Source organism: Balaenoptera physalus (assembly GCF_965194825.1).
Source record: "Balaenoptera physalus genome assembly, chromosome: 13".
Taxonomy (NCBI): domain Eukaryota; kingdom Metazoa; phylum Chordata; class Mammalia; order Artiodactyla; family Balaenopteridae; genus Balaenoptera; species Balaenoptera physalus.
The window spans coordinates 7,939,900-7,962,791 of NC_138892.1; the positions used below are offsets into that span (position 1 = coordinate 7,939,900).

Genomic DNA, 22,892 nt, shown 5'->3' on the forward strand with positions numbered 1-22,892 from the left:
ACATAAGGATGCGTGCATAAGTAGAAATTCTTAGAAAAACTGGAAACCACATAAGTACTCATCAACCAGCTGGCTGATCTTCAGTTGCAAAGATCGCTGCAACTCCCTCAATTATCCTTACCCACTCTGTAATTAAGGAAAGCACTAAAAAGGCCTATCTAAAGACAAGCCATATAAACATCAACTACTGCGCTTTTCCTTAGTGTTTTTTTTCTGGAAATTTGTTAATTAGCCTCTTCTTTCCTGTGACCTCCGAACTAGCATCAACAGTCAGTCCAGGGAACTTTCCTGGTGGTCCAGTGGCTGAGACTCCACGATCCCAATGCAGGGGGCCCATGTTCAATCCCTAGTCAGGGAATTAGATCCCACATGCCGAAACTAAAGATCCCGCAGCCAAAGTTCTTGCATGCCGCTACGAAGATCCCACGTGCCACAACTAAGACCCGGCGTAGCCAAATAAATAAATAGATGAATGAATGAATGAATATTAAAAAAAACAAGTCACTGGAGGGAAAGCAACCTAGAAAATAAAGCTCTTAAAACAACAACAACAGTCCAGGAAAAGAGCAGAGAGTAGATATCCATTCTAATGAGAGTCACTTAATACACAGATACTCCCCCAACCCTTCCCTTGGAACAGAGCTGGGATCAGCCCCATTCCTGGAGAAAGAGAGGTAACCCATAGCAGTAAACACATAAGTGTCACAATGGACAAAAATCCACTCACTGCCCATGAAAGGCACTGATGATGTGCACCCTGGGTAAATATGTGGAGAATATTCAGAAACAGAACATGAGGCCCAAGAATACCTAGAAGTCTGTATCTAGTCATTTTCATGCAACTTTGCCTTTCACTGGATAACACCTAGTTAACTATTATCCAACTCCCCAGAAGATTTTATTTTGTTTGTTTATTTATTTATGGCTGCGTTGGGTCTTCATTGCTGCGTGCGGACTTTCTCTAGTTGTGGCGAGCGGGGGCTGCTCTTCGTTGTGGTACACGGGCTTCTCACTGCGGTGGCTTCTCTTGTTGCGGAGCATGGGCTCTAGGCATGCGGGCTTCAGTAGTTGTGGCGTGTGGGCTCAGTAGTTGTGGTGCACGGGCTTAGTTGCTCCACTGCATGTGGGATCTTTCAGGACCAGGGCTTGAACCCGTGTCCCCTGCACTGGCAGGCGGATTCTTAACCACTGCGCCACCAGGGAAGTCCCCTGGTTAGGATGTGATTTAAAATCTTTTGGGGGACTCCCCTGGTGGCACAGTGGTTAAGAATCTGTCTGCCAACGCAGGGGACACAGCTTCGATCCCTGGTCTGGGAAGATCCCATAGGCCTCAGAGCAACTAAGCCCGTGCAACACGACTACTGAGCCTGCGCTCTAGAGCCCGCAAGCCACGACTGAGCCCACATGCCACAACTACTGAAGCCCACGTACCTAGAGTCTGTGCTCTGCAACAAGAGAAGCCCCCGCTCACTGCAACTAGAGGAAGCCCGCGTGCAGCAACAAAGACCCAACGCAGCCAAAAAAAAAAAAATCCTAACCACGGTCACCATTCAGTATGCCGTTCAGTGCGATGTTCTCTCAGAGGCAGAAACAGAGGTGGCTCCTTGGAAACCTGCATTATCCATACCGTCTAGTTTTTCTACTGCAATGTAAGTAATGTTCAAAACCTAGCAGGTTTAATTATGTCTAACATCTCCTTGCTGGTTTCCAGGTGCTACAGATTTCCTGTTACCCTCTATTGATAAATCTTTTGTATTTACTTTTGATGCACAATGACCACCAAAGAATTTAAAGCAAAATAAAGTATTTGTATATGGATTAAAACAATGCAAATAAGAGAGATATCTATGTTTTTGGATTCTAGGTTATTTAATATTTTAAAACTGGATTTTATTTTTCTTTTCTTTTTTTTCCACATCCATCTCAATGTCAGTACCACTTACTTATTTATTTATCTATCTATCTATTTATTTATTTATGGCTGTGTTGGGTCTTTGTTTCTGTGCGAGGGCTTTCTTTAGTTGCGGCAAGCGGGGGCCACTCTTCATCACGGTGCGCGGGCCTCTCACTGTCGCGGCCTCTCTTGTTGCGTAGCACAGGCTCCAGACGTGCAGGCTCAGTAGTTGTGGCTCACGGGCCTAGTTGCTCTGCGGCATGTGGGATCTTCCCAGAACAGGGCTCGAACCCGTGTCCCCTGCATTAGGCAGATTCTCAACCACTGCAACACCAGGGAAGCCCTAAAACTGGATTTTAATGATCTTTTCCCAATCCAGAATGATCTTTTCCCAATCCAGAATAATAATTCTAGGGACTTCCCTGGTGACGTAGTGGTTAAGAATCCGCCTGCCAATGCAGGGGACATGAGTTCGAGCCCTGGTCCGGGAAGATCCCACATGCCGCGGAGCAACTAAGCCTGTGCACCACAACTACTGAGCCCGCGCACCTAGAGCCCGTGAGCCACAACTACTGAGCCCGTGCACCTAGAGCCCATGCTCTGCAACAAGAGAAGCCACCGCAATGAGAACCCCGCAACCAAGAGTAGCCCCTGCTCACTGCAACTAGAGAAAGCCCGCACGCAGCAACAAAGACCCAACATGGCCATAAATAAATAAATTAAATAAATAAATATTAAAAAAAAAAAAAAGAATCTGCCTTCCAATGCAGGGGACGTGGGCTTGATCCCTGGTTGGGGAACTAAGATCCCATGTGCTGCGGGGCAACTAAGCCAGTGCGCCACAACTAGAGAGCTTGTGTGCTGCAACTACTGAGCCCGTGCCACAACTAGAGAGAAGCCTGCACGCCACAGCGAAGAGCCCGCCCACTGCTACTAATACCCGATGCAGCCAAAAATAAACAAACGAACAAAAAGAATAATTCCAAGAGATAGTAACTTTGAAGATAAAATATAATCATTGCAGAGAAGACAAACTTCCTATAATTCACAACAAAGAAAAAGTCTAGGGAAAATACTTATGTCTCACCCAGATGGCCAGATGATCTCATGATGAAGGACACAGATCTGATGCATCTTTCTTCCACACTCCGTACATTCAACAAACCTGGAAAGGAAAAGTCAAAATGTCAAGATTAAATCCAAAAATTTAACCAAATCAAAACTTCCAATATTTCCCAATTTCTGACAATTCAAAAGATAGCCAAAATCACGTCCAAAGAATTGAAGAATAGTTTTTAAAAGCTCTTTAGTGTAACAGGTAGAGCAAAACTCAAAAAGCAGTTTAGTCATTAGATATGAACTGTGACTATGAAATAAAAAGTGAAAGATCAAGATGACTGCTGCTTCAACTTCCAAGTGAGTCGGACACCATCATATCCATTCCAGGAACTCCTAGAATACCAGTACATCTCTATACCGCTGAGTACCTCTGAAAGGCCTCACTATAAAGGAGGGGATTATGAACTGGTTTGAAAATACAGAGGACAACAGGGCTGGAATAATGGCACTGACCAGAGGTAGCTTTGTGCTTCACTCAAGCCTACAAAACACCAAAATATTAGGTAGATTTAGTGAAATGTAAATGAATACTAACCATATGTAAATTTTAGCACTTCTACCATCTCTGTTAGATGTATGTTATAGATTTAGTCCCAAGAATACAGAATCATCTCACTGGCTGTGCAAACCAAGAGAATGAAAGAAAGAAGGAATATCAAAGTGTACTGACTACTCAAGGGGAACTACTTACAGTTCAGGATCCAGAGTGTCATTTTTTCTCTTCGAAAATTGTTCTTTATTTATTGTACTAAGGAAAGAAGAGGGACACAATGAGAACAAGCAACATAGAAAGATTAGCAGTCTGACTACCGTTCTAATAACCAAAGGACAAAACCCCCACCCTGTAAGTGGATTATTTAAATCTAAGAATATACCAAGGATACAACAGTACATTCTTGGCTCCCACAAAATGCACATTTACATGCCTATGTTTTTGGAAAGGACTTCATAGTAAATCTGTTCCCATTTACAGGAAGAGGAGAACCCAGTAAGAACTAAAAACATGAATTTGTTCTTCTTTTCCTTTTAAAATCTTGCCTACTACTCTTAGTGTTAGGTATTTACACCTTCTAATACTTTAATGTGCCTAGACTGAGCTACGTATGAAAGATACTGTGTATAGAGGGAGCTAAACCACTATTTGTAAAAAATACTAAATTTTCAGGACAGTCTAGTCAAACTTTTTATATTAATAAAAAATTTCAATATTAAGAATACATATTTCAGGTTACTTAAGAGTTAGCCAAAAAAAGGGTATTCATTTAAAAATTTTCACGTGGCCTCCTACCCTGAAATCTAGCCTACCTCACTGCTCATAGCCTCACAAATACAGGAGCTAACAGTCTTATTCTCTACCGAGAACAAACTGCAGGGGGCCCAACTTTGACTACTGTGACTCTACCTCACAAAAGTGAGGAATGAGGACATTTCCACATTTAAACTGTTTTCTACTAGTTACAGGCTAGAGATTCATCGCTACCTGGCCTAAGGTCTTGCTACCCAAAGTGTGTTCTAAAGACCAGCAGCCTAGAAGGACCTGGGAACTTGTTAGTACCACATACTCCCAGGCTCACTGCCGACCTCAGGAACTGCAAGAGGGGTTTCTACACTCTTCACAGTCAGAGTGGTGCTGTCCTAAGGTACAGAACATGTGGTAAGCTACTCAGTAGTACCCATGGTAAGGCTGCCTCCCTTTACTGCATCAGTCCTGACTTCCCTGGTTTAGCCAAGGTCAGAAACATCTCTTAAGGTTCAAGGGGACCCAGTATCTACCCCAAGACCAGTACCAGACCCCACTACATTATATGTCAATGGTGACTGAAGAAAAAGTACAACTTGAAAACCCAATTTGGAAACACTAACCAGTTTTTCTCAGAAGCCCTGTTTCTACTAGGAACATAACAATTCCATACTTTTTGGGGAAATGTTCTGAATTGACTGTTTATTATAGGTTAAACCGGAAGAGAAGAAGCTGAAGAATATTAGAAGGACACCAAATAGTTCTTTCTTTCTAAAACAGTCCAAATTTGAGTGTGTAAACTAAATCTTAGAGATTAGAAGTACTATGAGGCAGTTTAGGCTATGTTTGAAAATTTTTCTTGGAATTTACCAAACCACAGGAGCATGTGAGATTGTCAAAGTCCAACCAAGTCTCTTTCTAATAAATCACTCTCACAAACTCCTAAACCCCTAATGATGTTAAATGATACTGACGATTATAATGACTTTGGTATCGTTAACCTTTATGAGAAGGCTGTCAGGTGGTTATATTTGTTCAATTCCCCTCAAACTCAAAACAGTTAACAATGAAGTTCCCTTGCACTGCAGCCTTTCACTTTTTAGGAGAAGCTGATTATTTCCCTATAGAAGAAATATATCTAAAATGACCATCCAATATTGATGTATTCCCTAGATCAGTACCGACACAACTTACTGCTATGATGGAAATGTTCTCTGTCTGTGCTGACCAATATGGCAGCCACTAGCCACAGACTGTCTACTGAGTAACTGAAATTGGGAATTTTAAATTTTATTTACTTTGAATTAATTTGAATTTAAATAGCTACCTGTGGCTACATGATACTGGACAGCATAACCCAAGACCACTTAGAAGCCTGAGCATGATCACCTAACAACAAACTGAGAAATAAGAGCGTACTTTCCAAAATAATATAGTTACTTACGTTTGAGGCTGGGAAGGGTCATCCCCCAAAGAAACGCTCTCCCCTTGGATTTCATTGAAACACTTCTCACAGAAATGATACCTGTCGGCAAGAAGGCCATACTGGGGTGAACTGTTCCGTTCACACAACACAGCCCAAGCCAAGCAACGAAGCCACCAATCACAGCAGGCCAAGAGGGGGGCGGGAGCAGAGAGCAGGTCATCAACGGCGACAAGGACATTCAATGATGCAGATTTATGGGCACCACAGTTTGGGTTTTGTTTTTGGTTTTTGTGTTTTGCAATCAAAGCCAAGTGCAGACAACGACAAGCATGAGGGAGGAAAAAAAAAAACACAAAACAAACGAAGAAATGAGGGATTGCAGGACAACAAAAAACATAAAAGCAAGACAAGACAACACAAAGCAGAAAGCCAAGGCAAAGCACAGATTAGCATTAAATATCTCAATGGGATCACAAGTAGCAAATGATTACAGCAAATAAAACAAACAAGTCTCACACAGACCTACACCCTTTCATTTTAGTAATTAATGCTACTTGATGCAAATAATCGAAAGTAGGATAAATATACTGTGGAGAGAAGAACTACTACTCTATTACCTAAACATAGCAAAGAAAAAAACCTCCCCACTTCCAAAGAAAAAATCCACTATGGATACAGTACCAGGAAATAATCATCTAGAAACAACTGTGGTCTGAAAAAACACCCCAAATTTCCTCTTGATCCCAAGGAAGCCACATACGTACAATAAAAAGTCTGCACAAGCAGTTAAATACTGATTGTAGCCACCAACTGACATAGTTCAAGAGGGAAAAGGCAGTGGTGTATGCAGATACATGATTATATATTCCTGGGTGCTGTAGATTGGTGCTTAAAATCCGAAAAAGGTACATAAATGCCAAGATTATAGCATGAGATTATAGCATGCCAGCTGTCACTTGCTTTTTTGAACATAAGGTGCCAATAACAACTTGAGCCCCACTTTTCCTAGGTTTTAAGGAGTAAAACACTATAGATTCTTATGACTACAAAGCATTAGGGGAGTGCACCTAACTTTTTGTAAATAAAACAAAAAGTTTAAGTGACTTTTTCAAAGCTAGAAATACATCTGTAGCACACAAGTTCAGCAAAAACGACCACCATGGGTTTGGGTCATCAAAGTATTGACTGTCCAGCCTTGCTTTTTTATTTACACCCCATGCCAGCTATACTGTTGACTGATTACACAAAATAAGAGACAAATCATGATTAAGATAGATTAGCGAATCCAATTTGTGTGATTACAGCCCTTATTTGAGCAGGAGAAAATAAGGCAGAAGTGTCTAATTTATTAGAAGCCTACCGTCCGTGGTCGTATGCAAATCTTTGTAAGGAACAGTCTGGTACAGAGCTCTTTTTAATGTGCTCAACAGAGGCAAAGCAAATACTCTGGGATCCTTTGTTTTTACATATTCCAAGAAAAACTTAGGAAACATTTCCTAGAAGATACAGCTGGCTAACAAACCTTTGGTTAAAGTTTTCTGGGTGGTTTTGGGAATGGCAATAGATGGCAGCAATTTCACAGAGAAGTAGACCAATTAGTTTGAAATTTTTTTGTTTTGCCTGAGGCTGTGGTGAGCTATAAAAGGACAGTGGGAAAAAAATACGGGGCCTGGGACATAATCCCAGGTATGCCACCGACTCATAAAGTTGCTTAACTTCTTAATGCCTTGGGTTCCTGCCTTATAAAAATAAGGGCCCAGACAACTGATACAAAGCTACTTTCTACTAGAAAACCGTTTACTTCTGCAAACAAAGGCAGAAGGCAAAGACCAGAACTTGTGCTGTACAGCTGTTTTCAAGCAAGTTACACATGAACCACGACTGTATGTGTGCTGGTCCATCCGCATGCACTCCCTGGACACGCGGACACTCTGACCATGGGCCACACAGGTCGAGCTTACCTGTTCTGGTAACTGTAGTAAGTGGCATCACGAGGGATTGTGCATAACTGTTTGCCATAGCAACAGAGTGTCTGTGGAGAGAACTCCAACTGCAAAAGAAACCATTTGTTAAATATGGTTTGAAGGGCAAGCTAAAATATTTACACTGGCAAGTAAGTCAGAAACAGAAGTTAGTGAAGCCTTACTTCTCATTATGTCTCTTATAATGGGTTATTTCAGTTTCCAAGACAGTTCACTGAACTAAAACTAATCTAGTTTGCTACTGTTTTATTCCACCACTCTGAGGTAAGCTTAACAGTCATATCCTTCCACCAATTACCAAAGAACTGAAGAGGACAAGAGGAACTCAATGTGAATTGCCATGTACAGGAAAACTAGTACATGCCACGCCCCGTGCACCACAGGTAAATACGACCAAGTCCCTACCCAAGATGAACTTACAATCTGATGACTCAGGATTCTAACTGGCAAGTTTTCCATGCAGTTCTTATCTGTGCAAACATTTCTTACCTTTCTGCCACAGCAGTATCCAAGGCTTTGCATGACTGGGTCAATTTCTTGTTCAAAGACCTCAGACAGCTTGGAGCAGTATTTGTACACCCGTGATGTTTTCCGATTATATAACCAAGCATTGTTGAACATAAGCCAAATGTCATCCACATACTGCCAGGGCTCCTGATACTGTCCAGTGTCTAACTTCCTTTTGATAGTAGAAAGATCCATGGGGCTCTTCACAATATCAAAGTAATCCTAGAAGGACAAATGACACCAAAACAACATTATCCAAAAGTCTCAGTGTATTCAAGGTCCACAGCATATCCTGCTATAATCATTATACATTTTCTGGATAATGTTGAGTCTTTGATGTGTCTGTATTTCCAAAGAAATGATCGATACCCATCACTTCTTTAAATCACTAGTCTACAGAGATATGAAGCAGCCAGGGGCAGAGAGAATAACAACTACTCTAGACTTTGTAGGAGCAAGCTGATTGTCTACAGGAGCGATTCCAGATACTTTACCATAGTACACCTGTGATCAACTTAAAAGACCAAGAAATCAAAGACCCTTCACACTTCAGCACTAGATGGGGCCCACAGATGAAACTAAGCCCAGAAAATATTGGTGATCCATCTACGGCCACAGAAAAATATAGGAAAAAAAAAAAAAAAGATTCTAACAGATTTTTGCCCCTCAAAGCACTCCAGTGACTTATCCAATACCACTTAAAATACTCAAATGAAACCTCCCGGCAGCCTGGTGTATAAAGGCAACTTTAAAAGCAGATGAAGCTAATTTGGATCTATCTTTTCTATCACGAACTACTGCTACTCAAGTGATAAAAATAAATAAACCATATGATCCAGCAATCTCACTCTTCGATATATACCCAAGAGAAATAAAAAGATACACAAATTTGTATGTAAACATTCACAGGTGTGCTATCCTCAACAGCCAAAAAGTATAAACAACCCACATGTCTATCAACTAATAAATGGGTAAAGAGAATGTATGCACAACCATATGATGAAATATTGCTGGGCCGTAAGAAGGAATGAAGTATTGATTTGTGCTACAATATGGACAAACTTTGAAAACATTATGCTAAGTGAAAGAACCCAGTCACAAAGAACCACATACTGTAAGACTCTCTTTGATGAAATGTCCAGAAGAGACAAATCCACAGAGGCAGAAGGCAGACCAGCAGTTGGTTGGTAGTAGGGGCTGTGGGTGGAAATGGGGAGTGACTGCTTATGGAAATGGGGTTTCTTTTTTGGGGTGATGAAAATCATCCAAAACTGACTGTGGTGATAACTGCACAATTCTGTTAATACACAAAAACCATTAAATTGTGCACTTTAAATGGGTGATTTGTACAATATGTGAATTGTATCCGAATAAAGCTGTTAACGAATTTTAAAAGAAAAGAGAAGTACCACCACATACTTACAGGGATTCCTAGAAGTTGGGGGTCCACAGGTTGACGAAAGGGAAGGGATTCTGGATCCTGTCGGTAAAGTGCCTCCAATGTCGGCATCAGTGCCTGTCGTAACTCTTCAGGTTTGAAAACTTAAGAAGAGTATATTTGAAATTAGTTACCAATTAAGCAAAAGAGGAAAAAAAGTTCAAGTTGAAACTGTAAAATATATCTCAAGACTCAGAAAACACAAAATTCCCTACATTGTCCCCATGAAATATCACTAAGGGTGTTTCTATTTCCTGGTTCAGATAGATCCTTTAAAACACCTTGTCTAGTCACCTTTAAATACCCTTCATGGCTCAGATAATTTCTCAGTCAGAAACCCACTTAAGATAGTCTTGACCGAGTAGAAGCAGAATGCTAAGCCTTCCAAAAGTTTATGAAAAGACTTGTCAGAATGTTCCAAAAGATACGACAGGTGGGGGATGCTGTGAAGCAAGAACGGCAGAAGCCCCCCTTCCTGGTATCAGCATGTAACAAGTCAGAAATTAGACCTGGTGCTGTCTTATCGCCAAAGGAATCAGAGCCACTGAAGGCCAAGAGTCCTTCATTGAAATGCTTGATGTTTTAGAGCTTCAGCAGAAGACGTATTTACTATTTTAATGGAAAATGTTAGGTTTCAGCCTAAAGAAAGAACTAAATTGTTATTGCCAGAATGATGGACTCAGTTGATCAAATTATGCTCAAATGTGTTCTCAGTATGTCTCCCAAAAGTCAGGAAAGATTTGCTGGCATGTCCCAAATGGAATTAATTTAAACTACCATTTAAGAAGCTGGCCATTAAGGGTCCAGTTTGAGCTCTGAATCACTCTGAGCAGAGAGGCTTTATTATTTCTTCTATTTACAAATTAATTTTATCTTCAAGGGGGTATATCTGTCAGTACCTTGAGTATTTTTTCACCACATGGTGGGGGCTGACATGAAAAAAATCAGACAAATAGACGGGAGAATCTTCTTTGTCTCATACTTTGTTGTGCTCAAAATAAACAGAATTTGAGCAAATTTGTGAGATTAGCTGTTTTAAAAGCAGATGCCTAATATTAAGATTGGGTTTGTTGCAGCTTAGATCAAAATAACATCTCCATATATAACAAACATTTATTCATTCATTCATTGGCCATGCCATGCACATGCAGGATCTTACTTCCCCGACCCGCGGGGGATCAAACCCATGCCCCTGCAGCGGAAGCGTGGAGTCTTAACCACAGGACCGCCAGGGAAGTCCCAACAACCTTATTTTTAAATGAAAATAATTTTTTAACCCCATCATTTTAAAGTATATTGTATTCATGGAGCACTTTTGTACACATCATCTTCAGGAGCCAGCAGATTCCTCTTTGAGTAAGTCCTACCTGTGCCACTGAAGGGGTCACTAGAGCCACGAGAAGTTCTAGTCCTAAACTAGTTAGTAAACTAATTTCTGTGGGAATTGTTTAACACTCTCTGCTAAGCATTGCTGCTTGCTTGGCTTGACTCATTATATTCAGTAGCGTAGTTCAGAGCAGAGACTCTGAATCAGCCTGCCTGGGCTGAGTGAGCTGGGAAGTGTTACTTGACATTGCTGAGCCTCAGTTTTCCTGCCTGCAAAACAGGGATCAGTAACCTCACAGAGGGGCTGTGAAGTTCTTAGATGAGACACGGCAGGTTGTGGCACAGTGCCTGGTGCACAGCAGGTTAACAAAAAATATTATTATTGCTATTATTTCCTGCATTTTAGTCAAGGATATTATTTAATAATTTCTGTCCTCTGACAAAGATAATTTTGAGGAATTGTTAGCCACCCAGTGACTGTAGGAAGCACATATACCTAAAGGAAAGAAAATTTCTTCTCCAACATTAGCACTAATGAAGAGACCAGGCCAAGGGCTCCAAGCTTAATGAAATCACATTAAAATTCAATTCCAAGGCCCAAGAAACCCAATCTCACTCTACTAAGGTCTTTGGTTTTTTCTCTGCCTCCACAAACACAGAGCCTAAGAGACTCACTCTTCTTTTTTGACTGTCCTGGGGCTGGAGATGACTGGGTTGCGGAAGTACTTGGCTGGTCTTCCTCCTCTTTTGTTTCAGTTTTTAATTCAGCGCCTCTCTCTTCTGTTTCTGTAGGTTCCGCTTTACAGTCTTCTGCTTTAGTCTAAAAGGCAAGGTAGGAATTTTTGGTTTTCCAAAGACATGTAACTGAGAAGCAATAACATCATTATCTTATTTACTCTCCCCTGTGGATGTAGCTGAAGACCCTTTTTCACATGGAAATCAATAAAATGAGACCTAATTATAGAATACTTTCCTGGAACATGTGTGAGTTCCTAGACAGAGGTCCTAACCAAAAAATAGCAGTAACTGCCCTACTCTCACCTCTGGAATATCCTCTGGCTGAGTATCTGCTGGTTCTGGTGCATCCACTTCCATTTTAGTCTCCATTTTCACTTCCTGTGAAGGCTGCTTCTCAGGAATGGCCTGAGAATTCACTTCCGTGCTACTAGTAGATGGAGGGTTTGATGCCTGACCTTCGATGCTTACAGCTGGCTGGGAAAGCTGGGTAGAAAGAGAGGGAAAAACAAAAAGTTTGCCTATTACACACAACAAGATGGCATGATTAACTACCTATTTTTAGGCTAGTGTCATTACACCCACTGATGGTGCTTTCACTTACTAGACCTATTTCGCCCCCTTGAAGTAAATTACGCTCAAGAATAGGAGACTGAGGACTTGCAAATATCGGTTGGTTGGCTGCAGATAAAAGAGTAGGCAACTGTTTCTTCAGTAACTCATTCTGTGGCAGTGTGCCCGGGAGGGGGGTTTCAGAAATGACTACTTCAGAGGAGTTCATGTTTATAGAAAAATGGAAGGAAAATAAGGATGACTGGCAATCTTTTCTTTTAAACTTCTCATTAGAAAAGGTTTCAAATGTACAGAAAAGTAGAGAGAATATAATGAACTCCCACAATAAGCAGCTGTTTTGAATCATCACATTCTAATGGGATAACTAGCAATCTCTGTTTTTTCCCTAAGTCTTCCAATAAGATATCTCATAATGAGAAATTAGTATTTTCAGAAACTATCCTACATAGAATTAAGTTTCCTTTGTGCATCCTGCCTTTCCTTACATATCAGAAGCTAAGATGAACCAGTCATGGATAAGCAACGTTTTATGAAGTAGCTGTAACTCATGGGGATCCTCAGTTTGCCAGTATGACAGAGAACTGAAATATTAGTATCAGTGATCAAGTAGAAAGTTTTAGATTGTGACACATAGAGTTCTATTAGTAAGGATGCAAGTATTAGATGTGCATTTGGATCTCTACTACATAGATAACAAGGCTTTCATTTCACAAGGAAGCTACCGGTTTGTTTCAGGCCCATAGTTTTCTAATCTCTTACATGATGAATTTTCCAACTTTGGCTAGTACCACAGACACTCATAAATCGATGATTTTGTTCATTTGCTCTTGAGTACATCAGTTCAGACTGTATGAAAAGATTCTTTAAATATTTGTAAAGTTCATGTGGGGTATTAAATGTACTGTCGATGCTCTCCCCTTGTCACCTCTCCTTACATGCCTTCGAGCCTCGGAATACAACATGACCATGGTCAACATACGATCTAAACAAAATCTTTTGAGCTCCTCCTACGTTAGGTACGACAGCAAGAAAAAAGAGAAAGAAGGTCTGTAACTATAAACAGATCCTAGTCTAATTGGGGAGACAACAATAAGAGAAGAAACAACACAGAAGAGAAACAGCACAGGGAATTCCCTGGCAGTCCAGTGATTAGGACTCGGCACTTTCACTGCCATGGGCCCGGGCCTGGATCCCTGGTCGGGGAACTAAGATCCCACAAGCCGTGTAATGTGGCCCAAAAAAAAAAAAAAAAGGAAGAAAAGAATAAAGCAACAGCACAGAAGCAGTGTAAAACTACAGCACAGCTGACATGATCCTGCTTAAAGCCCCGCCTCTGCTTACTGGAGTTGCCGGCTGCGGAGGCAGCAGTGGCGCCGTCGGGGTGGGCACAGAGGCTGCTGTACTCTGCTGGGACAGAGGCTGCTGCTGCGCCTGGTCAACTGAAGGAGCAGCAGGAAGTGAAGGCTGCACTTGGGGAGGAAGCTGCGTTGGTGGCGGTGTAGGCGTTTGTCTTGGAGGAGGATGTAGAGCCTGGGACTGTGGCCCAGGTGGCATGGCTGGAGGTGTAGGAACAGGGGCTGGAATTGCTGATGCTGGTGGCTGCTGAGCCCCTATGCTTGGGGGAGTGTGGTGAGGGGTTGGGGTACGACTAGGTACAGGTGAGGGTGAGTTCTGATGCAGAGCTGGTTGAGAGAGAGGGGGACAGTGAATGTGGCTCCCTTGAGACCCAGGAGGCATTATAGGAGAGTTCACAGGGCAGGAAGAACTGGACATTTGTGCCTGTTAAAATGAAAAACATAACAAGACGCAATTCAGAACAGAATTAAAGAAATATTTACATAGGCAGGCTATATACATTTAAGGACACAAACTGATTAAACAGAAACCAGCAATGTATGCCTCCATTTCAAAATGTGTCAAAAACCCTATTATTGGGGTCATATTTTTGGAAAATCCAACCAATACAGTATTTAATTAAGTAGACTTAAAAAAAATCAGCAGAATGGCCTCAGCCACCGCAGAGGCACGGGACAGGTGAGCATGCAGTGTTTTCTGGCTGTACTATGCTCTCTTCAGCCAGGTTTCTTCTTTCTGCATTGCAGTGCTCAGTAAGACGTCATTTTAAAGAGAGTTCACTATTTTAAAAAATGGTTAAAACTATTTTATTTTATTTAAAATCTAATCTTTCTTACTTATTAGCAATCAATACCACTTCTGTGTCACAGAGTAATCCTTTCATGTTCAGAATACCATGTCCATAACTGTTCTTATTAAAAGCTTAATCATTTATTTCCACCCATTATATGCTGTCACCCTTCTCTGTAAAAACCCAAATTAAGAGAAGTGTCAGGAATCACGGAAACAAGTTTTAAAAAAAACAAAAACAAAAACCCATTTGTGAGACATACTTGAGACACTGGTGCTTGACTGCCAGACGGAGCCAAAGGCATATTTGTTACATTCATTCCCTGTGTTGAGAACTGAGTCTGAGGAAGGAACTGGCTCTGGCTGGAAGGCTGCTGCATGCGAGGTCCATAGCCCATAGGCTGTACACACATACAAAAACAAAAACAAAAAAACACAGAGCACCAAATTGTTTTTTTTCAGTTATTCTACTACAGCTGGAATTACCAATTGCTCTGGCCCTGCTATGGGGAGGGTGGGGTAGGAAAGGAAGAAAGTGGTGCTACAACAGCTGACGCTCATGCCAAGATAGTGGAGAACAGCCTCACAGCTTACCTAAGCCCACCGTAAAGAAATTACACAAATGCATCTAGAATGAGGCACAGAGGTAACTGTCTACACACTCCGTTTGTTTTATAAGTGAGGAGAGCGAATCACAATTTCGTGAGGTCTTTGCTTACGTAGGTGGTATTGTTAAAGCACAAACTATAAGACTCCATAATGACTAACTATGGATACCAAAGGCCAAGAACTTCATAGTCTAAGAAAGGTATTTGTTTCATAGGTTAAAATGAAGAATAAGACCCCTCATTAAACACAGCAGACTGGTGCTAGACAACTCCAAAAAGGCTTAACAACTGATAGCACTAACTAACTCTGAGAGGCAGGGTAAGGGTTGAGGCCAATATGGAAAGCTGGATGACAGGTTTAGAATTTGCATAAGGAGCAGTGAGATGCTCAGAGGCCATCTTCTCCACTCTCTAAAATCAGGCAACTGCCCCTCCATCACGCTTGACAGTTTCCTGCCTGGGTAGGTTCTGTGTTTGGGGAAGAGAGGCATTACTGAAGAGAGATGACTGTGTCAAAGTATGCAGACTACTCAACACTGAGACTCCAGGCAGCGGCAACTGGCTGCTCTTTTAAGCTTTCTAGTACTGTGACTATGTATGAACAGTATTTGGAAGGAAATCTTTCTTTTAGTGTTTATTTTATATAAATTATAATCAAGAAAGTTCTTAACGATACAGGATCCTATAATAAATATACTTTAGACACCTGCTTTTCCCACTTAAAGCTGTAAACACCTTTCATGCCATCATGTAAGTTCTGAAATTATTGCTTATGAAGCATTCCAATTTACAGATGTACCGTAATTTAAACATAATGAATCCCTTACAGTACATTCAGGCTATGGCCTTTTCCTAAAACACAGTACATAATGTAGCATCCTTAATATGAATTTTCTTCAAATTATATCCTTTTAGTATCTCAGGAATTATTTCTGTAGGATAAATTTCTAAAAATAACACATACAGGTAAAAGAGGTAGGTGAAAATTAAGGACTTTAGTATTCTCTGCCTAATTGTGGTATATAGTTTAGTTTTAATTATTTAATCATGTCTATACTAAGGGCAAATACAACAGAATTATAGAAAAAAAATCAACGTTAAGAATTAATTATGTATAGTTAGCTGTTTAAGCAAGCGTGAGAATTTTTTCTCTCAAAGAAAAAGGATTTTAAAAATGTCAAGTAAAGGCCAAAAAGATTACCCAGAGGTCAAACTTACCGGGTTGAGAGTTCCAGGTTGGGCTAACTGTCCATGGTGCTGAAGAGGAGAGGTTTGCCGGGGTCCAATAGGGGGCTGGGGCATGCTCATCTGGCCAAATTGATTCAAACCTGTGAATAAGTGTAAAATATTAGATCTGAACACCTTCATGTAATTGGAGAATAAAAGAGTTCTTATTTATGATTCTATGACACTGTATCAGGACAAATAAAGGCACCTGCTTCCAACTGTGAATCTCTTGTTTCATTCACAGCAGCCACAGAAGGGCACTGTTAATTAATGTATGGTCTCTGAACCAAATTTTACAATCTGGAATAAATTTCATCTTGGCTAGTTGTTTTTAAATGGATGCTTGATCATTTAATGTCTTTTGCCCCTTGACCTGTCAGCCAATCTGCTCTTCACCCTTCCTTCCTCCCTGGGCTCCTACTCTAATAAAAGGCTTTCTGATTTCTCAGGCAGGTAATTATGATACCTGCTGCTGGCCTGCGGCAGATGTCCTCTTGTAATACACTAGGAACTCTGTTAAAAAAAAGCCATGGTTAAGTACACTGATTTCTTTCATAACTTACCAGGCTGTGGAGTTATCCGAGGCATCATCTGGTTTGGCACACTGCCACGGATCATAGATGGATCAGGTAGAGGGCCATCTAGAATGGAATAGAGAAATGGTTCTCTTTCAGGCAGCCATTCCCCTTTAAAAAATAAAGTGTAACTTACAGAATTCAGTCTGAGTATCAAAAAAATAAAGTTATGAACTAGACAGGAACCTGAAGAAAATGTTATTTCTGGAACACAAGAAGATGCATCCAAATGGTTTTAGTACATTTCTTTATGAACCAGGGTGCTTTCAGCACTGACAGGACAATAATATAAAAGCTCATATTTAAAAAGACTAATACAGCATTCAATATGCTGTTATTTGATCAAGCCTGATTATTTCATTGGTATGAAGAATACCTCTATAGACAATAGCCACAGATTTTGTCCAGTGACCAAGTTTGACTGTGTACCCCAATAATGTGTTTTTATGCATACAAGCCCACTGTGAACAGACTTTAAATAATACACATATCATACTGCACTATATCTCACGCACCTCTTAAATACAAAAATAGAAATAACTAAGAATGATGAAAATATACATATGTATATACTCTAAATGTATATTAAAGAAACTAGCACCTTTAATATGAAAATAGTTTCCTTGGTTTGCTCACTAATTATGTTTATGGTATCTTCCGTTTTTTTCTTCTTTCTTTAAAGCTTCCAGGTAGTGCTTCCCTGGTGGCGCAGTGGCTGGGAATCCGCCTGCCAATGCAGGCGACATGGGTTCGAGCCCTGGCCCGGGAAGATCCCACATGCCGCGGAGCAACTGAGCCCGAGTGCCACAACTACTGAGTCTGCGCTCTAGCGCCCTCGAGCCACAACTACTGAGCCCGCGTGCTGCAACTACTGGAGCCCGTGTGCCTAGAGCCCATGCTCCACAACAAGAGAAGCCACCGCAGTGAGAAGCCTGCACACTGCAACGAGGAGTGGCCCCCGCTCGCTGCACCTAGAGAAAAGCAACGAAGCAGCAACAAAGACCCAACGCAGCCAGAAACAATAAATAAATAAAATAAAATAATAAAATAAATAAATTTATTAAAAAAAAAAAGCTTCCAGGTAGTATTTACTTTAGAGACCTTTCTCATTTCATTTTATATTTTCTTCAATATTCTGTGTAGTACTTTTGATCTTTTTGTTTAAAGTTTAAAAAATTTGGATTCTTCTACAATTAATTCCTGTGTATGGGGTAAGACAGGAATCTCAGTCTATAAACATATACTTAGGGCTACTCAGTTCCACTAATATTTGTCCCTACCTTACTGCACCAGTACCATCCTGTTTTTATTTTAACATAAGACTGCAGTTTAACATCTGATAAACTTTTAACTTGGCTCAAATTTCTGAAGAATTCAAGTAAATTCTACCACACCCAAGTATCTCAAATTTGTCTACTTGTCTCTGTATCTTAGTTACTGCCCTAGTTCAAACCATTAGCACTGAGGCAGTGTCCACAACTCTAGTCTTGACTTTGTTTCTGAACAGTTGTTCTCCTACCTACTCAAAAAATACCTGCATTTTCCCTTGCTAGTGGGGCCTCTGTGTATGCTGTTCCCTCTGCCAGAAATGCTGTTCTCAATTCTTTTCACATCATGGCTCAATGAGAAAATACATCTAGCACAACACTGCAGTTAACAAATGAGGCTGCTAAAAGTTCTCCAGTTGACTACTTCAAGGCCTGTGGGGGGTAAATTTCTCAGCCCACTTATAAACCACTAATGGCCTAAGAGCTGGTACCTGCTGGCTCATTTGGCACTATCTATATAGGTAGCCAGCTTTCCCTGACTCAAGAAACACAGGTTTTCCCTATCACAGCCTTTCACACATCATTTAAATAGCCTGTATTTTCCCTCACCGTTGTGTACCCACACCATATTTCACTGCTTGGAACCTAGTAATGAGTCAATAAATGAATAATGGAATGCACGATCATCTTGGCTATCCAGTTAATTCATTAGGTCAAGAAGGCTGAAACTGTCAAGATGAATTTCAAATGATGCTTCTAAAAAATAAACAGTTCTTAGCCTTTGAACATATTGGGTCAAGAAGGAAGTGTGACAATGTAAGTAACATGATATTGATTGTTTAGGATGTATCAAAGCCAGTAAGGTATTTGAACCTGCTCAGTCTACATCTATTGGCTGGCTGCCTACCATATGCAAATCAGTGAAAACCTGTCGACTATCACTTCCTAGGTGTCACTATGACAGAATAATATCTTTGGCACTAAAAATGATGCCATATTGTCAAGCCATGTCCAGAAATCTTCAATATACTGTTCAGCTTACTGTTTTTACTAGAAAATGAATTATTTTCTTTGAAAAGGCAAAAAAGAGTCATTTGAAAGCTCTAGAATAGTTACACAAGCTAATGCAAATTAGTGAACCTGGTTAGGAACCGTTTTATTTCAGTTTCTCCCCAAAATACATATAATAAAAAGCACTTACTAGAAGTCATTCCTGGTTGTGGCTGCCCCATGTTAGGCCCTGGGTTCATGGAAACTGGCACCATGCTTGCAGCACTTGGTAGCATGTTCTGTTTTTGTAGTCTAGTCCTTCGTTTTTCTTCTAGTTCTTTCTGGATCTTATAGATCTTCTCAGCTAGCAGGTGGTAGTATTCCGCCTTTTTGAATTTTGAAAATAGAGATGAGGAAAAAAGAGGGACTACCATCAGGTAACAAAAAATGAACTAAGAACAGACATTAGCTTCATTTAAAAAGGTAGGCAGAAACGAAAACGGAGAAGAATAAATCTAATCTACTTTCCTACAACATTCCAAATATGAGCTCATGTTTGGAATGATCATATGAAAAGCTGCTATTATAATGAACCTACATAGTAAAGCATGACTTCTCAAAGTAGGTTTACAATTTACAGCATGTGGGAAGAATATGCTACATTTTGGAAAAGTGCCAATTTAGGGAGGAAATTTCAACTGATACAGAACTACTACTTGAGATGAAAATACTAAGCAGCTGATTCACCATATTATAGTGAAAATAGCACAGAGCTGGTAACAGCTCAACCACTTTTTAGCTGACAGAAGGACAACCCAGATAAAGTGTCACATGAGTGTACTGTATTATTAAGAGGAAAAATGTAAGATTCTTGACGCACACTTTAAGAAAACTGCTTTGTTATCGTGACTCCACAGTGAGAATAAGACAGGCTGGCTAAAGGGTGTCCTCTCAAGTATAGTATTCCGTGTACGTGCAACAAAGAGGAATAAACTAAACAGCCAGAAGAGATCCACTTTTGCCTTGAGTAGAAAAAACAGATGCTCACTCGGTTGTTCGCAGATTCATACATGTCCCCTTCCACTTTCCGGGCATATGCAACCAGGTTTTCCATCCGTCTGTCTTTTAAAGCAGCAGGATCCGGAGTAGGAAATATGGCTTGAACACTAGGAATAGAAAATCCTACCACTGTTATATCATGTCAGCATTTTTTTCCTCACCATATAAGTACACAGTATTTTAAATGTCTTCCTGATTAATATTTTCTCATTTTTATACAATGAACACTTTAGGTAAAATTTTAAAATGAGGTATGAGATGTCTTCAAATATAAATTACTGACCAAAATGAAAGTGTCTCTCTGTGGTAATGAAAGGGTTTTCCTGATCAAAATTAAGAAATGACTCCATAAAAATACTCTCTGGTCCCAGTCACTCTAACGTAGAGCAAAAAAATTATACTATGCTATTTGCATAAAGGAAGTGAGAAAACCTGACCTTTGCCAAAGTACCAAGTAACAACAGCCTTAAGATCCTTCTACTCTCTTTATTCAGCTTAGTAAAATAAAACCTAATAATCTCTACAAAATCTTAAATGATCAAAAACTTAAAGTGAAAGGAACAAAAATGCATAATAATTCTGCTAAATTCAATGTCTTTTGCTCTCTAGCAATTCCCTGCAAAACGCCTGTCACTAACTTTCCTGAAGGTTGACAAAATGTGATGTCAGCTACTAATTTTATCATCTGGACATCTCATGTTCAGTTGTGTATTGTACCTGAAATAACCAAGCGGAGAAGAAATAAATGGAAACCCGAATTAGTAAAAAATTTGCAAGCACATAATAAACATTTAGCATCAAGCCAGATGATCAATCCCAAATAATCTATTATGATCACAAGATAAGTTTGTTTTGGTTATTCCTTATTAATTCAGTATTAAAATCTCAGAGTTTTCTCCTTGTGTCAAATTCCATTTCTGATGCTATCATTTGAGAGTTCCTAAATGAAGCTCAAGTTGAATTAGTAGGCCAATGTAACATAAAAATAAGAAGATAAAAGACAGACCACATGGTTCTAAGCCAATAAAAAATTGGATGAATTGAAGGAGATCCCTCTATTAAGTGTAAGGGAAATGAAAAAAGACCGATTCTTCCAAGAAAAAAAAAAATGCTGCATTTTGTTTGAAGTATAAGCTCTCTAATCAGTGAGGGCAGAGCTCTATCTTTAGGATACTGGGCACATTACATTTTACCACTCTATATGCCTTCCCCCTCTTTCATCCAACAAGACAGTGCTTGTGAGGCAGTGTGCCTGGCATACATAAACTTCACACCAAACAGTGCAGGGGTATTTCACAAACTACTACTACTATGTGCACATTTGGAGGACCAGAAGACCACAGAGAGACCACCCAAACAGATTCAATTTGTCAAGATAATAAAAGCTTTACCAAGGATAACAACAGAAGACAGTGTTGCCTCTACCATTCTAATGATCTAAGACCTAGTTTTTCTTTTAAAATATGAGTTTTGTAAAGACAGTATTAAATGAATAATTTTTAACTAATATATATTGATTACTGTCGCTAGGCAGAATCATTCACACACCATTAAAGGTTGAAAGACTCCTAACAAATGATGGTGAAAAAGTTGAGAAGCAGAGAATAGGAAGCAGGAAAGCCACAGAAGTATCAGCAGCAGCAGCCAGGCTATAGAAAAATCAGTAATATTTCTCTTGTGTTTAAGTGCCTGGCAGATTGGTAGCATGTTGACCTGGTAACTCCTTATGAATAAGACAAGCCAACAATCTTACAGTTTGTGAACAAGATGATTTCGAAGATCCTGAGTAATATCTTCATGCCATTGTTTCCGAATTCCAGTACTGGATGGTTGAGCTGCTGTTGGCATAGGACCCAGGGAGGCCACACTGGCATTTTCACTCATCATTGGGCTTTAAAAAGGAGTGAAATAGTTTTAGTGAAGAAGGGTAGGAGAAAGAGGATCTCATTTAAGCAGAGCTGACAGTGATGACTGCAATAGGGCCGATACACTTATGACAAGTCTATTTACACATAAAGAAGTCTGGGGGAAATGGTGTGTATGTATTTGTACTTGTGTGAGGGAAAAGAGTTAAACCCACAACGTTTCTTTGTGTGGAGGGGTAGATGATGTCTTCTGTTTAAAAGACTAAGTCTTGTGTTATAAGACTAAGCTGTCACTCTGACACAGCTTATCCCAGGGAATCCACTGGGCAATGGACTAATTGTTAACACTGGGATAGAGCAAACTCGTTTTTTAAGCAGCTGCATGGAACTTTCTACTGTATTTGGGAAGGTGTCAGTTACCCCAAATAATTGATACAAGTTCTAAAGAGGTTATAGAGAGCCTAAAGAATAAACTCATATTATTTGTCTTCATTCATCAAGGATATCTTCAAATCAAGCAAATTAAAAAAACTCAAGGAATTCTAACAAGTGTCTGAAATCTGACAAATGGCACAACCCAAGATAAAACTTACTTTTGAGAATTTATGGCTGAATGCAACATCGAGTCAGAAAGAAGATTCGACGTTTGAACCCCTACACCTCCATTTACTCCCATAGGACTAGCACCTAGGTCAAAACAAAAAGCAAGACAGAGTGTTTTAAATACCAACAACGACAATAAAAACAACAAAAACGGATGAAGAGAAAGCAAAAGCTATGAAAGTACTAGAAGAAAATATCACAGAAATTTTTATCCTTTCAAAGTAAGACCCAAAACAGAAGTCTTAAGGACATTGAGAAATTTGAGTAATAAGTAAAATAACCACCATAGACAAAGTCAAGAGACAGAAGACA

The 22,892-nt window shown here is 40.0% G+C and overlaps 1 protein-coding gene across 2 annotated transcripts in view; it reads right to left on the minus strand.

The window, feature by feature from the left end:
- EP300 (EP300 lysine acetyltransferase) overlaps positions 1 to 22,892 on the minus strand; it is a 72,828-nt gene that overhangs the window by 13,604 nt on the left and 36,332 nt on the right. For both annotated transcript variants that reach the window (XM_082420558.1, XM_082420557.1), the window contains exons 7-22: positions 22,571 to 22,664; positions 21,866 to 22,003; positions 20,102 to 20,219; positions 19,265 to 19,439; positions 16,784 to 16,861; positions 16,212 to 16,321; positions 14,649 to 14,786; positions 13,582 to 14,019; positions 11,974 to 12,153; positions 11,608 to 11,752; positions 9,592 to 9,710; positions 8,151 to 8,390; positions 7,641 to 7,729; positions 5,698 to 5,778; positions 3,705 to 3,761; positions 2,982 to 3,059 (exon numbers count right to left, since the gene is read on the minus strand). In XM_082420558.1, coding sequence (XP_082276684.1) covers positions 2,982 to 3,059; positions 3,705 to 3,761; positions 5,698 to 5,778; positions 7,641 to 7,729; positions 8,151 to 8,390; positions 9,592 to 9,710; positions 11,608 to 11,752; positions 11,974 to 12,153; positions 13,582 to 14,019; positions 14,649 to 14,786; positions 16,212 to 16,321; positions 16,784 to 16,861; positions 19,265 to 19,439; positions 20,102 to 20,219; positions 21,866 to 22,003; positions 22,571 to 22,664 — 2,278 coding nt within the window. The remainder of the gene's footprint in view (positions 1 to 2,981; positions 3,060 to 3,704; positions 3,762 to 5,697; positions 5,779 to 7,640; positions 7,730 to 8,150; positions 8,391 to 9,591; positions 9,711 to 11,607; positions 11,753 to 11,973; positions 12,154 to 13,581; positions 14,020 to 14,648; positions 14,787 to 16,211; positions 16,322 to 16,783; positions 16,862 to 19,264; positions 19,440 to 20,101; positions 20,220 to 21,865; positions 22,004 to 22,570; positions 22,665 to 22,892) is intronic.